At 40.2% G+C, this 14,176-nt stretch overlaps 1 protein-coding gene across 3 annotated transcripts in view; it reads right to left on the bottom strand.

The window, feature by feature from the left end:
* The window catches only part of RB195_006169 (uncharacterized protein), a gene marked incomplete at both ends in the record, with an annotated part of 32,500 nt that overhangs the window by 13,134 nt on the left and 5,190 nt on the right, over positions 1-14,176 (bottom strand). For 2 of the 3 annotated variants that reach the window (XM_064179093.1, XM_064179095.1), the window contains 15 exons: positions 1,880-1,959; positions 2,021-2,163; positions 2,311-2,410; positions 3,008-3,070; positions 3,848-3,983; positions 4,455-4,588; positions 4,661-4,765; positions 5,195-5,300; positions 6,497-7,323; positions 7,940-8,047; positions 8,182-8,293; positions 8,430-8,551; positions 9,462-9,567; positions 11,537-11,609; positions 11,671-11,760. In XM_064179093.1, the coding sequence (XP_064036081.1) occupies positions 1,880-1,959; positions 2,021-2,163; positions 2,311-2,410; positions 3,008-3,070; positions 3,848-3,983; positions 4,455-4,588; positions 4,661-4,765; positions 5,195-5,300; positions 6,497-7,323; positions 7,940-8,047; positions 8,182-8,293; positions 8,430-8,551; positions 9,462-9,567; positions 11,537-11,609; positions 11,671-11,760 (2,305 nt within the window). Of the gene's footprint in view, positions 1-1,879; positions 1,960-2,020; positions 2,167-2,310; positions 2,411-3,007; positions 3,071-3,847; positions 3,984-4,454; positions 4,589-4,660; positions 4,766-5,194; positions 5,301-6,496; positions 7,324-7,939; positions 8,048-8,181; positions 8,294-8,429; positions 8,552-9,461; positions 9,568-11,536; positions 11,610-11,670; positions 11,761-14,176 lie in introns of all 3 variants that reach the window. The other variant, XM_064179094.1, reaches the window with a different exon arrangement.

Here is a 14,176-nt window from a genome sequence, read left to right as displayed (position 1 = left end):
CACTTCAATAATGATTTTGTCGTCTAACGTTGCTCGAGGCAGTGACGCTAATCAGGCACAACGAAATGCAGTAATCCAAGGAGCGGACCATCATTCACTGTCTTTACAGCATCCGACGACTAGCGAAAAAGGCACATTTTTGCTGCCAACCGCTCTGCCCAACGGACTTCAAGTGCTGCTGATTGTTCCGTTTCTTCTGAACGCCAGTGTCTGATTTATGAGGATCGATTAAAGATCAGCGGTTGACTGCGACTCCAACAGAACACACATGATTCATCCACGTTCAAACACCAAATCTCTAATCTATTTTACCTTATCTAGCAGAAGTAGAAGGAACCATAATGTAAAACGGGAATGAAAATTACATATAAATTTTCTTTGTTTTCTTTTATACTTTCTTTTTTATTTTACATATATTCATATACTTATTTTTTGTTACTTTTGTTTTTTCCCATTCATTCTTCTTCTTTTTTTTTCTCTCAGCAAAAGTTTGTTGTTTATGGAATAAAATCCACGCCCTCGTAAAACTGCAACAGAAATTTCAGAATATAATTATTCAGTATTTCGGGTGCACGGTACGATACATTGTCAATGTCAGCTCAATGGAACGTTGACCTATCCTGGTCATTTGGATACCTTTTCTAGCAAGAGGAAGGCTGAGGGGGCAGTGCAAATAAATTGTGTAACTTTAATTCCCATGAATAAAGATTGGTATCCACGTCATTCCGAAAACGTTCTGTTGCTTGGACAAACTTAGACATTTTTATGGTAATTCCACATCTAGTCCTAATGAGTAAATCACCGTAGAGAGTAAATCTACGGTGATTATAGTGTCAGAATAAAGCCCCGTAAGCTAAAAAGACGTAAATTCTGCAACTGCACAGTTGTTTTACTTCCACTGAGAAGTAACTAACTAACATCCGGAAGAAAGAAAGAAAGGCAGAAAGCAGTTAATGATTGACAATAGATTTCCTCTACGCTCTGAACTGCTATTGAACTCTTCGTCGTTGCGTGTCAGACAGTGCCGCAGAAGTTGAAGGACCCTACTGCAAAATTAGCAATTTAGCTCTCCCCTGAACGACACCACCTCCTCCGAGTTCAATACTAATGAAACAGCGAAAAACTAGGTTAGTCGCAGCAGCTGTTCAAAAAAAGTAAATCCAAGAAAAAACTTGGATTACATAGCTATAATGGAATAGAACTTTTTAAAGAAACTGAGCCTTAATAAAGGAAGCATCCACTCGGATTATAACTTTGAAAAATTTTGTGTATAGCGTTCCACTCGTTCCAAGATAGCAACATATATGGGAACAAACAGAAAACAACAAGTAAGATAATGAGAAGTTATACTGAGGGGAAGTTGTGCGACAATGAATGCAAAAATTGTTGTTAGTCAGTCAACCAATGTTTACAAAAATCCTAGAATAATAGGTACTGAATTAATTTTGAACGCACGATTAATCGATCAGGTCGATTGTAGATCTTTGTGTGAAAGAAAACAGAAATTTGAGATGGAACGGCTAGTAAGACATCAAGTTTAGTAGTGTGAAAATTTCGAAAATGTAGTGAAGCGAAACGCTGACGACCTCGTCACAACGTTAACATTAACGCGCTTGAAGTTTCTTCTGTACATATAAAAATGCTTTTGCTTCTATGTGCACTTATTCATTTCCCATTGAAAAAAGAAGAGTGCGCAATAGAATGGCTTCGCCGTAAAATAGCCGCTCTGTTCTAGTTCAATAGCTCATTATGCATTTTGGAGAAATTTTAAATTTTAAAACAATTGCTCGATGCTCTGTTTATTTGGTTGGGCTGCTCAAGGTAGACGAGAATAAAATATGGTGCGAAAAATTTCCTTGAAAGGGACCAAAAAACAAACCTCATCTGAAGAATATGTCGTAGGACTGAGATAAGCGCCTAAAGCAGACGAGCTGGGTCGGCTAAATCGTGAATGTCTGCCTGGAAATTGAGCCGTTTTTGAGAAATTCACCTTCACTATCCACAAAACCCAAAGTCGTACCGAAATATTCGTCACTAAAATCGGTGCACGAGTGTAAACTCTCTTCATCCCAGCTCTCTTGTCCATCGTATGTGATCGAGCAAGTGAAAGTGGGAGGTGGATTAGCCAGAAGGCGATCAACACGACCTCGGGACTCCTCTTGCCTACTAAGCGAGCATGTTGCTTCAGAAATCACAGATGAATGATGTAGGTGAATTAACGAAGTGATAAAAATAAATCGAAGGAAAGTGGTGTGCTTTTCTAAATATTTGAAGCGAGATTAAGCTTCTTTGAATTTCTCTCCATCTCACCTCAACGGAAGAAGAAACAGCGGCATGCTGCTATCACTGTCGTAATCGGACGCAAAAGGAGAACATCGGGAGGAGGAACGCGACAGTGGATAGAGGTCACCTGTTGAAAAAGCCGAGGTGAACAAGTCGTGAGTAACACAAAGTGAAGTCTTTGAATGAAAAGAAAGCTCTGGAGAAAGTTCAACAGCAGAAAATGAAAGAAATAAAGTCACTCTGCTTGTGTAATCCCATAATATTGGTAATAATACAGAATTGTAGCAATAGTAATATGTAAGGTTGGTGTTTTTTCTCCAGACAATCTTAGTTGACTATTTTCCGGCTGACGAAAACGTTAGCACGAGGAAGGTGGTAAAACCAGATTAAGATGAAAAAGAGAGCAATTAAAATCAGCGTGACAGAAGATGAGACGACCAACTTTAAGAATTTGAAAAAAAAAAAACCACGAGAAACTCAGGAGGGCCAGCTTAGGAAGTCCTTAAGAATCATGGTATGTTTCGAGAAAAACTCGGAAATCAATATATTAAGCATCTCCAAGCTTCAGAATATCAATCTTCTAGAAGTCACTCTTGAACACTTCTTAAAAACAGGGCACATCATTTTTAATTAAAGCAACAAAATTTTGCCATAAACTGTTCTCTGCAGCAGAATATTGAAGAGGAACGAAGAAAATTACAAAGATTTCAAGAGAAAGAATTACCGATGGGCATGCAATCCTTGAGGCTGAAGGTCTGCGAAACTGAGTACTCGAAATCGGATTCATCTGAAATTATGAGATTTCATGAGGAAAACACAAATTTTTGCTGTAACTCCCAGTCACTGAGATGTCATCGTGTACGTCGTAATGGAATAAAGGAAGCCTAGGATCGGTCAAGAAGGCAAAAAAAGGATGTATCTTCAAAAAGAAATGAACTTCAGCGTAAAACAATCCATTCAGACAGAATCTACACTATTCACAAACGTCGTTGATTTTTTTCAGTTGACAACCCCACTGTTAAAGTATTTAACACTTTTCCAAGAATCTTAGGAATTCTACGCTTGGTATTACATTCACCAATTAAAAAAGAACAAAAAATATGTAATCATTCGATAATTTTCGCATTTGTTCCTCCAAAATCTGGGGAACAGCTCCAGAAAAGCTTGCAAATTTCGAAATCCTCTCTAATCTATCAGAAGACTCTGTACTTGCGACATGGAAATCTATACAAAAAATACGGTGAACTCATCAAACGTTCAACCATCAATTATCTAACGAAAACAAATAATTTCTTGAGGAAATGATGTATTGTCGATAGCCGCTTTACAACATTTTACACACATTTTGTGTAAAAAAGAACAAAGACATCAATCATTTTATGGATTTCTTTTTAGATTGATCAGTAGACCCACTTCGCTCGTTTCTGTTTTTGTTGTACGAAAAAAAAAACACTTTTGCTTTTCTAGGCAGCTGCACCACACATTTTTTTTAAAGCATTAAAGTGCAACACAAAAATATTGTGAGGACAAGGTTACTACAAAAAAGTCGAACTAATTCTCTTACAGTCCGCTTCGTCCTCCGCCTCCGTCCAATCACAATCGGTAGACTCATCCCAGAGCTGAACTGTCGTCATCGTCGGTTCTGACGGTGCAGAAGCATCAGTGACCGTAAGAAGAGGTGGTTTTAGTCGATTCTTAAGCTGAAATCATTTGAATTCATGTATTTTTGGACAGGATCTGAATCCAGAATTGCGACTGTGTACCGAAATTACACTTTGAAATAGATACTACACTCAGGTTATGCTATCTACACACTAATTTCTTCAGGAGAAATAAAATGGGTGAATATTAGAGCTAGGTAAGTTCATGATAGAATAGCTTGAAACCATAGAAGACTTTCGCACAAAAAAGCTCTGTCCGAGGATATTTCATTGTTTTCAAGAATTTTTCTTGTTATTTCCTGCAGTTCAAAACTTGGTTGTTCACAAAAGTGATACCCCTGCAGTGCCTGAGAAATGTGCCACTTACGGCTGAGCAATACCTCGTAGAGAAGGCTAAAATTGTAATCATGGCCTAACCTCGTCTACACGAACGTTTCTGTAATCTTAGGTTCTAGTTTCAGAGAGGAATTGTGGAAACTCCTTGTAGCTAAAGTAAAACACCATACTTACCTCGTCTTCGCTGCCGGTAGAATCCTGGCTCTGTTTCATGGTCTTACCATCCTCTCCAGACTTAGTCTTCTTTTCTTCCAGTTTCTCCTTAAGATTCTCCAACGTTCGCGTTGGATCTCGGCGTTTGCGGTGACCTGAAAGCTCCACTGGGGTGTCCAATAAAGGTAGATAAAATATTAAAGGGAGACTAATTGGAAAGGAGGTACCTTTGCCTGTTTCCTCGTCCTCATTCGAATTTCCGTTTTCGTAACGAATGTTTGTGGTCGAAGGGCTAGCTGAGTGTCTCATTCTATGGTGCTGTTGCTGGGAATCTGAAGCAGACACGGAGGTGTTAGAGCGATTTATTCAAGAAAGTTGACGTCAGGGTGCTAGTCATCCTGGATAACAGAGCGCAAAAGTTTCAAATGAGCACCACATGGGGTGCTGTGCGAAGTTGCTGCGGCACGAGCTGTTCCGCCGCCACCTTCTTTTTTCTGCTTATAAATTTCGTTCTTCGGTGACAGCAGTAGCGAAACAATGGCCTTTCATCGAGGGAAAACAAGCAAAAAGGGCAACCTGCAAATTTTACTAGTGTTTCACGACACTTCATTTTCTCTTCCGGAAAAACTAATAGCTGACGTAAAGCACTAAACAAAAGAATGTGTAACGAACATATGTTAAGTTGTAAGAAATGTTATCGCTCTAACTTTTTTGCGGATCTGCGGTCTCTTTCAAGCCAAAATATGAGAAAAAAACCGAACCAAGTTTTCGAGGTGTTTTCGAGTCTACGGTAAGGAATTGTGGTGTGCTTTCCTTATGGTCACGGTGCGATTTTCGAGCTGGACTGGATGATCTGCTGCGAGGGGTCTGAAAAGAATTAGAAATGTTAAGCTCTAGAGGCTCTGAACTGTTTTCAATTAATCCAGCAAATTAAATTTGAGAAACTGAAATCGTGAAATTCTTGATTATTTGTATTCAGTTCCTTTAAAAGCTATAGAAAATCGAACAAATGTCTTTAGAAGAAAAAAGAACGAAAATTAAGCATGTATTCTTTGCTAAAGTAGGCATTCGCTCCGCCCTTCCCAACAGAAACAAAAATCTACCGTAAATTTCCCCTTCTTATCCGGATGAGCCATGTGCAGCTTGAAATCCTACTCATTGTGTTATATTAATGGGTTCCTCTCAGTCACAATGTTCCTCTTCCACTAAGATGTTAATGGGGCTTTTCTCTTCGTAGCTGATATGCCAAAAAAAAAAAAAACTCTTGCATGATCTCAAGCTGCAGAAACCAAGTGTAAACTGAAGTGCTTGTCCAGAAGCCAGGAGTAAAAAGGTGTACAATACAAAGTGCACATACAATGTATCCAAACATGGAATATTTCAGAAGATTCAAAAACATCAAAGTAAATGATTCGAGATGAGGACAATCTTAGCTTTAATGGTATCCCTCAAAAATTTAACGAGCTGGAACTCTCCGGCCGTTTTAACCTATAGAATACAAACTTTATGATTTTCCAAGACCAATTTCGCGCCAGTTTTGCGCTAGGACAAATTTTTTAAACGATCTCAAGGATCCCGGTGATTTCTGAGCTCATTGTAATCACATAAGCCCTACAAAATTTTGATACCCTGAAAATGAGTAGATCTGGACAGATAACATTCAAATTTAGCTGAAACTTGCGCAGCACTTTATGATGTCAATGGAAAAATGACTGCTTTTCTGGAAAAATGTGACACGAGCCATTCAGAGGTTTTGTGAGCTCTAAGTATCATTCCATCAAAAAAACCTATACGTAGATGAAGACGTAGAGACCTTCCAAATCATGTATATTATCCTTTTTCTTCCGTGTGACTATCACATTTGACCGAAAATTTACTAATCGTAGTCCTGTGGAGCCTTTTTCATGGTCAAAAAAAGAAGAGATATGAAAAATTCTGTTTTTGAGCAACATTTCAGTTCAGTTACGTGTGGATAATGCACAACGAAACTACATACATCACTGTTTAAAATACTTCCGAAAAATATTACTTGCATCTAAGAAAGATGGACTGCAATCAACTACCTTCTTCTTGCCGTTCAATGAAATCGTGAATTCCGCTGTCGGCTCCTGTCCTCGCACTGAATTTCGGTCCTCTTGGTTCTCCACGGATGAGGTGACAATGATGGGAAGAGGATCCTTCGCAGGTACAGACGTTTTCTCTTCGTTCTTGCTTGCCACAGCGTTATTCGTTCCCTTATCCGGCGCCTTCTCTTTCGCACTGACTCTGAGTGGTGACTCTTTCGGATCAGTTGTTGCTGTTGGATCAACCAGGGTAGGGGTGGATTCTTTTTTGACGGATGTAGGCACGGGTGTTTTCCTTGCGTCTGTGCATTTGTTTGCTGGAGCAGGTGACGCCCTCACAGGTTCTTTGCTAGCTGCAGCTTGTAATGGACTTTTCTTCGCCGCAGCATTTTCATTTTTTGCGGAGGAAGGAGTCGTGGATCTTGCTGGCGTTGGAGACGATGCCTTTGCAATGGATGGTGTCGAGTTCGCGCTTGTGGAGGTCGATTCCTGGTTGACTGTGGCAACTAAAGCGGGTGACAATCTTTTAGCTGTGGCTTCCTTAGTGGGTGCAGCTGGGGAAGCTCGAGCTGGACTCTTTGGACTAGCTGACTTGGCCGAAGCTAAACTAGTCACAGGGCTATCTTTAGCTGTGGTAGGTATTGGGTTGGGGCTGACACTTCGCGATGGCGCTGGGGAGTTCGACTTCGACCTCTCGGTTCTGCTAATGCCATTTTCTAATGCAGGAGTTGGCGATTTTTTCTTATCTATTGTGGTGAGCGAGTCACGTCTTATTAATTTGTCCATGGCTGATGTGGCTGGTTTCAAAGTGGCAGCAGGGACAACAACTGGAAATAAAACGATAGCAGAGTTGATAGATCCAGTAAGCAATGAATAAAGAAGCGTTAGCATCGCAAATTGTGACTCAAATTGAAACCACACGTGAAAAAGGTGGGCTTGCTTTGAAAAATACTTGCGTTTTTTTTCTCGAAATATCGAGAGTTAAAAAACGAGCAAGAGTTGAAAATATCTACAAAACCTTGCCAGAGTCTCACAAATAGGAATCTTTTCTAGCTACGATTTACGATACGATTTACGATTGAGCCATAGATGAAGAAATCACCGCTTCAAACTTTTTGTCAAAGAAATATTTAGAGACGGAAAATATTGACTTTTTCCAATGTTAGAATGCCCGGAAACTGTGGCGACACTCGTGATACGTGTTTACGAACGTGTGTTCGATCGGCTTCTGCCGCGATCCCAGTTGTTTAGGAGTCGTTTCCTAGAAAACATTTCCCAGCAGAAGATTTTATGCATTATTGAACGGCTCTTCACCCTCTGACAGCAACAAACTAAACAAACCCAAAGTCCCGCAAGAAACTCCATGAAGCATTTTGTTAGAGCACTTCTCAAGAACACGAAAGCATGCAACGCGGAGTTGCACCGCTTTCACAAACAGCTGACCGGGTTTAAAATCGACGTCTGAGTGTTTCTCCCGGAACTCCTCTGCTGGTGATTTGTTGCATATATTCACATTCTCTGCATCTTTCTTCTCTGATGGTTTCTTATCCTCTAGAAGATCTCACAAATTATGAACACATCACGAGCAAGAGGTAAGATTGACGCATTTCTGGTCGTTTACATCAAAACCTAGGAATGATTGAGCAAAGGTAAAAACTACTCCAGAAGAAATCCACTAAACTCACTATTCAATATGGGTACTCCTTCCTCCCGTTTTCGTATCATCAATGGCGAACATTTTGGTGTCGCATCTGGTGAATTTCTATTTGAACCACGAGGTGTGATGGATGGATCCGCCTGCAAAAGTGCAACTCGTGAGACATAGGTTGATCCAGAAACGGAAACAATCACGAGAGATGGTGACCGTCTTTCGGAGAAGTAGTACATTTCACACCTGTTATCCAGATCATACGGTCTCACTGTTGCAACTTACCCTTCGACGAACACTTCGAAGTTTTTCCGCGAATGAGTTGTCGAATTCTTCAGGGCTTTGTTCTTCTTCCGATGTTACTTCCTCTTCAGCTTCGCTGTGCGATTTGAATGCGCGGATCTTCGCTGAGAACAGAAACTATTATTCACGTCATCCACAAAGTCTGAAGGTGTTTTAGTTTCTTTTTAAAAACTATTTTGAATTGTCTTGAACTTCAGCAGATTTCATTTAGGATACCATTCCCTTGACTCCTCCTCCTACTGAGGAGCGTCAAGGAAGACTGATTATATATAAATTGATAGTACGTAGAAATGTAGGTAGAGGGCGAACTACTCCAGTGTTTGTTTGTCGTAGTTGCTTCCTTTCCTCATTTTAAAGCGCTTTTTTCTATTTTTCTTGACGAAAAATGCCACCCGCCTAAGCAGATCCACAAAGAAAGAGACATTCTAATTATTTGTAAAAAGTATGAGCCCAAGTTCAAATGGAACTCCATGAGAAGGTGTGCCGCTAACTCTTCAAGATTTTTTTAGCACGTCGCATTGTTCGCAAAAGAGCTCATACATTGTTACATACAGAGCTGTTGTTGATTCTATTCCCAGCTAACAGTTTCCACATCATCTTCGAACATGTGATGGAAAATAGAAGTAAAATCTAGAACAATGGAATAAAAATAACATACAAATGGTATAAGTCAGCAACCCACATGAATATGTATGAAATACATATTTATGTAGGTAGCTGACTAATACTACTCCAGCCTACTATTATTCAAATTACATGGCCAACTTTTCCAAAAACAAGAAAAAAAACAAGCGAGTCGAAAAAGTGCAACAATGACTGAATTTACAAAAATTTTTACAAGGAAATATAGAATTTCCGAGAGTGGAGCGTATCCCCAGCAGCACTGGCATGAAAAAAAAATCCGGAAAGAATATGCTTGGTATTTCTTTATTCTGCGTAAGATGCAGAATGCAGTGGGAAGTTCCAATGCATTATGAGCATAATTTGATGGCGAATAAACAAAACATGACCAACCTCTGTTTTTATCATTGTTTTTCTTCTCACTGTTTTTGTTGTCAGAATCGTCTTCCTTCACATACCTGTCGTACAGTTTCTGGAATGTTCTCTCCACATCGTCATCCTGAACAGACTAAACTGAAATTCTAAAGCGCAAAAAAGAAAAGGAATGAGGAAAAGAAATAATAAGGAAGAGGGAGATTTATATCCACGTTTCTCTTGCTCCTCCTTACCGTCGACGATAATTTTGAATTGAAAAAAATGCCAAAAAAAATGCTAAATTCGCGTAGGAGAGATTTTATTCCCAGGATATGCTTGAAAAAGGTTCTCCTCATCTCTTTAGAAGGAAGCACACTGTAGCGCAGCACCGCCCATTGTTCACTTATCGCCTTTGTCGTGGGCAGATACTACGGAGTAATTATTTAAATAATTCGCTAATGAGTACAAACCAAAATTTTCAACCAGATGGTACCAAAGGAACAAAAAAACAAGTGGATAGGCGAATAAATTCTTAGGAGCTCAGAGTGTCAGTACAGACCCTCAGCCTTGCCACGAGTACAAGAATTGTGCAACTCGTCCTTTTTCTAGGCAATTTGGTACAGTCCAGATGAACCGTTGATGTGCCTCTGTGTAAGATAGTGGACGCAACTACATATTGGATAGGAGAAAGAGCCAGTGACAACTAACTGGCTGCTTTACCTAGTAACCATGTCCCGTTTATAACTCCTTATCATGCTTTCGAGCGAAAGTCCTGCGAAATGTCGGGCTTTTATGTCGAATAAATTCCTTAGATATTTCTTTCCGTTTTTGTAAAAAGAGCCAAAATGCGCTCCAGCACATGAAAAATGAAGAGCAGGTCCGGAAGAGAACCACTCAGAAAATAGGTGATGTAATATAATAGTATTAAAATTAAACAGTGGAGTCAGTAAGAGATGTGGTCAGGTCAAGTGCACCTTTCAGGAGCTACGGAACAGCTGTGCGGTAAAACCCATGAAACGCTGTTCGCACAGAAAATGTCATAAAATGTAGGATAGGAAAAGCACCGAAAATCCTCCCGGATGCCTAAGATAGCGGCCAAGTTAATTGAGTCCTCTTTTGATCATGCCTCAGGTATTCCTTCTGTTGGTTTATGAGCTTCTTCCAGAAAAAAAAGCCTGTTTTCCATTGATTCAACAATATTTCCAGAAAAATTACCTAGTTTTTATGAGCAAAACTTGCGGTGAATTGGACTGTTTCCTGGAAAATAACAAGGTAAGCAGCAGCAAGGACGACGTTTTCAGATTTTTGAGGTTTCATGGAGAAAATTTGATCTAAACTATCTATGATCTAACTCAGACAATGTCCAGAAGATCCGTTGTCTTTTGTCTTTGTTACCATTTTCGTTTCGTTTTTTTTACCTCGCCCAAGCATTCATTGTTACATATGCTAAAAAGTACCGAATCTGCTATCAAACTCACAAATGACGTATTCTCGTGGGAAGGAGAGATCTAGCGGACAACATTAAGGAGAGCTCCGTAGAAAATGTTTATCTATGGATTCAGGAGAAACTTGTTCCCTTTCTCTTTCCTCTCCTTTCTTCCTCATCCGGGTTCAATCATATCAAACGTTACCCATCACATACACTTCTAACCTCAAAAATTTCTCAAAGCACTTCACTTCTATTCGATTTCCTTTTCCGGTTCCAGACTCGTCCCAACCGCGACTGATACGCATTTTGTAAAAATATAGTGCTAATTTTCAGATCCGCAAAACACTGGAAACCTCAATTATGGGGGCGAGTAAGGGAGTGTCGTTTAGATAGAAAGAAATAGCAGGAACGTAATAGTAATAACGTAACGATCAAAAAACGAATCACGAACGGAGTTCTCTTCAATTTTTCACGATCTACCTCACAATCGTGAGTGATCAGTCACCGGAAGGGCCTGCCACATGCAAGTCACGGTCCTCCTCCATTCTCCGATGTTATGTTTTCATCGACACATACCCCCCACATTACACTGATCACTCAACGGATGATTCGGTCCTACCGATTCATGGCCGAAAGCATATGCTAACTATAAATCAGTAATAGTAATCGATAAATCAATCCTCGCCTCACTGATTGGTGTCTTCTCCGTTCTGGACATTGATCGAGTGTCACGATCGTAATGAGCGGCTCGGCTGTCCCTAGAGTGAACGGCGAGTTTTCAAGTGAAAATGAGTTTCGCATTTATGATGAGTTACGTACCTCTCATAGCCAGGTGTTTTCGATCGATAATCGAAGCTGCTTCTAGGTTGATAAGAAGATGTTGACGCTGAGGAGAATGTTGGACGATATCTGAAGGCGATCAGGTAGAGACGAAGTTTAAAATGAGGATAGGAATGTAAGACGCTTTGAGGCGAGGCGATCGGCGGAACCACATATGGAAAATTCAAGCTTCGGTGATCCACCAAGTCTGATCTACTCACACTTCGAAAAGCTGTTACGGTACTAGCATTTGTTTTCAGGGCTTTCGTCATTGACAATAACGGTTTTGGATTTTGATGATCATGAATCAGCCACAAAAGTACAGCAAATATCGGTGTTCTTTCGACGAGTATATTTCTTCCATCTCTAAGGATAATCCTGAAGAATAAGATAACGGTGAAATTGTGGAGGCAGGAAAAGAAATCATAGAGAACAGCGAGAATCCTATGAATGAGAAATCTAAGGCGGTGACGGATCACACTGCACAACTTGATTTCTTCCAGGATTTCACCTGATCACCGAACACCTTTGTTTTTGTGCGAAGATGGACGTAGGCGTTGATTTTCTTTTTCTTCAAAATGGAAGATTATAGTGCTCTATTCAGTTTATAAAACTTTTATCTGGTTTTTTATTTCAAATGAGTGGTTTACGCTAGAGTTATTTTTGGAAACGAGGATCCAGAGAGGTGAGGTACAATAAATTGTTCAAACTGACACCAAGCGAAGGAAAACCAAGCGGAAGGTTTGCTTCGAATTTATTCGAATTGACATTTTTAGGGGTTAAATTGTGGAGGCAAGCACGGAGTACAGTCAGCTCTCGAGAGGCGCCGGAGAAGCTGCAGGTGAAGGCAAAGTTCCATCACGGGAAAAAATCTGACTCTATAAACATTATTATTACACACTCAACTAGAGTATAACAGAAGATAAAATGACGCTTGCCAGAAAATTTCATCAGGAAAAAGACATAGGTATTCGCAAACAATAAACTGCGTTCTTTCCACAAAATGGCAGGCAATTTTGAATCCAAGCACACATGAACACAAAAAGTTCTAAGGATAATAGTTAAAGCCAGGATGAATTCGGACGCAGCACTCTTCAAGGATTCGTGGATTACTATTTGCAAGCATCTACAGAGTACATCTACGGAAAGAACTGCAGTAATTCATGCTAGGGGGAGACAAAGTATTATTAGGAGGTATTTAGTTGTATCCCAACATACTTTTGTCTTTAAGCGATCTTCGATGATCTTAATCTTAGATGGTTTCTTTATTGAAGGCATCACCCCACGAATCTGAGGTACGGATTTCAGGTGGAGTATTCGTATACAGGATGGTAGATTAAGGAGAGGGGGTGATTCCGTCCATTTCTTCCTTATTGCCGTAAAAAACCGCCCGGAAGATACGGCTTCGAGCGTTCCGGGGCGTTGTTTTCTGCAACGAGTTCGATTGGAGCGCACCAGCCGCGTGCACACGCCGCGTTTTCCGGGCCGTTTTTTCACGCCGATTAGCAAGAAATGGACGGGATCACCCCTCTGTCCATAATCTACGGTCTCGTATAAGAATACTCCACCTGAAATCCGTACCACCTCAGATTCGCGGTACGCTGCATTTATGCTTCTGTTAGTATGTTGGAATAATATTAAATATCCAAGCAGCAATGTTTCGGATATTTCTGAATTCTTCCCCGGTAGCTGTACTGCTAAAAACAACAACAAAATAGAAATACATAAGTTCTAGAAGATTATGCGATTGTGTGAGTGGAAGAAATTCATAAGAAATATCAAAATATTGTTTTGTAGATGAAAAGAACGCAACTGGGGACAGAGCTGCAACAGAAGTAGGTAGCTAAACACAAAGCAAAGTAAGAGCTACTTATTTTTATCGTAGTGTTTTGAATTTGGCTAGTATTTATTAGAGATATAAATTAGGTTTTTCGAGAACTTCATATTCGATACAGTTTTTTATTAGTGCTAACCTACGAAACTAACGAATCTGAATATTCATCGATCTGAGTGAACGGACCCTCTGCACTATAGTTTTTAACGCTACATAGTTGCACCAAAAAAGTGCAGAAGTACTGAAAGCAGAAGAAAGTAGATGTCCAGATGGATAAGATCTCTAAAAGTAGATGCAACAAGTGAGTAAATGAGAATGGTGAAACTGCTGTGTGAAGCTGCCGCAACGTGGGAAGCGATAAGTTGATTCTTTTCACATCCACAAAGCCGAAATTTGTTCCGTGAATGCAGTGTGGCGCTCACAAACGCCGCTCCAGTTTAAAACCGACACCTATGAGTAACAAAATAAGCTTTGTCGTCACGAGGGCGCATCTCATCATGTGCGATTAGCTGAAACCACGTCTCTTGGCTGTGTTGTGCTAAAATAGCTTCGTGAACACTGCCCCGAACTGTTCCCAACCGATTTCCCTCGAATAACCAAATATTTTAAGTTGTCTGATGTTCACCTAGCTCTAGGCGACCTCCAGACGTACCAGATCACCAACCACACCAT

Source organism: Necator americanus, chromosome I, assembly GCF_031761385.1.
Source record: "Necator americanus strain Aroian chromosome I, whole genome shotgun sequence".
NCBI classification, from domain to species: Eukaryota; Metazoa; Nematoda; class Chromadorea; order Rhabditida; family Ancylostomatidae; genus Necator; species Necator americanus.
This window is presented reverse-complemented; position numbering and strand designations above follow the sequence as displayed.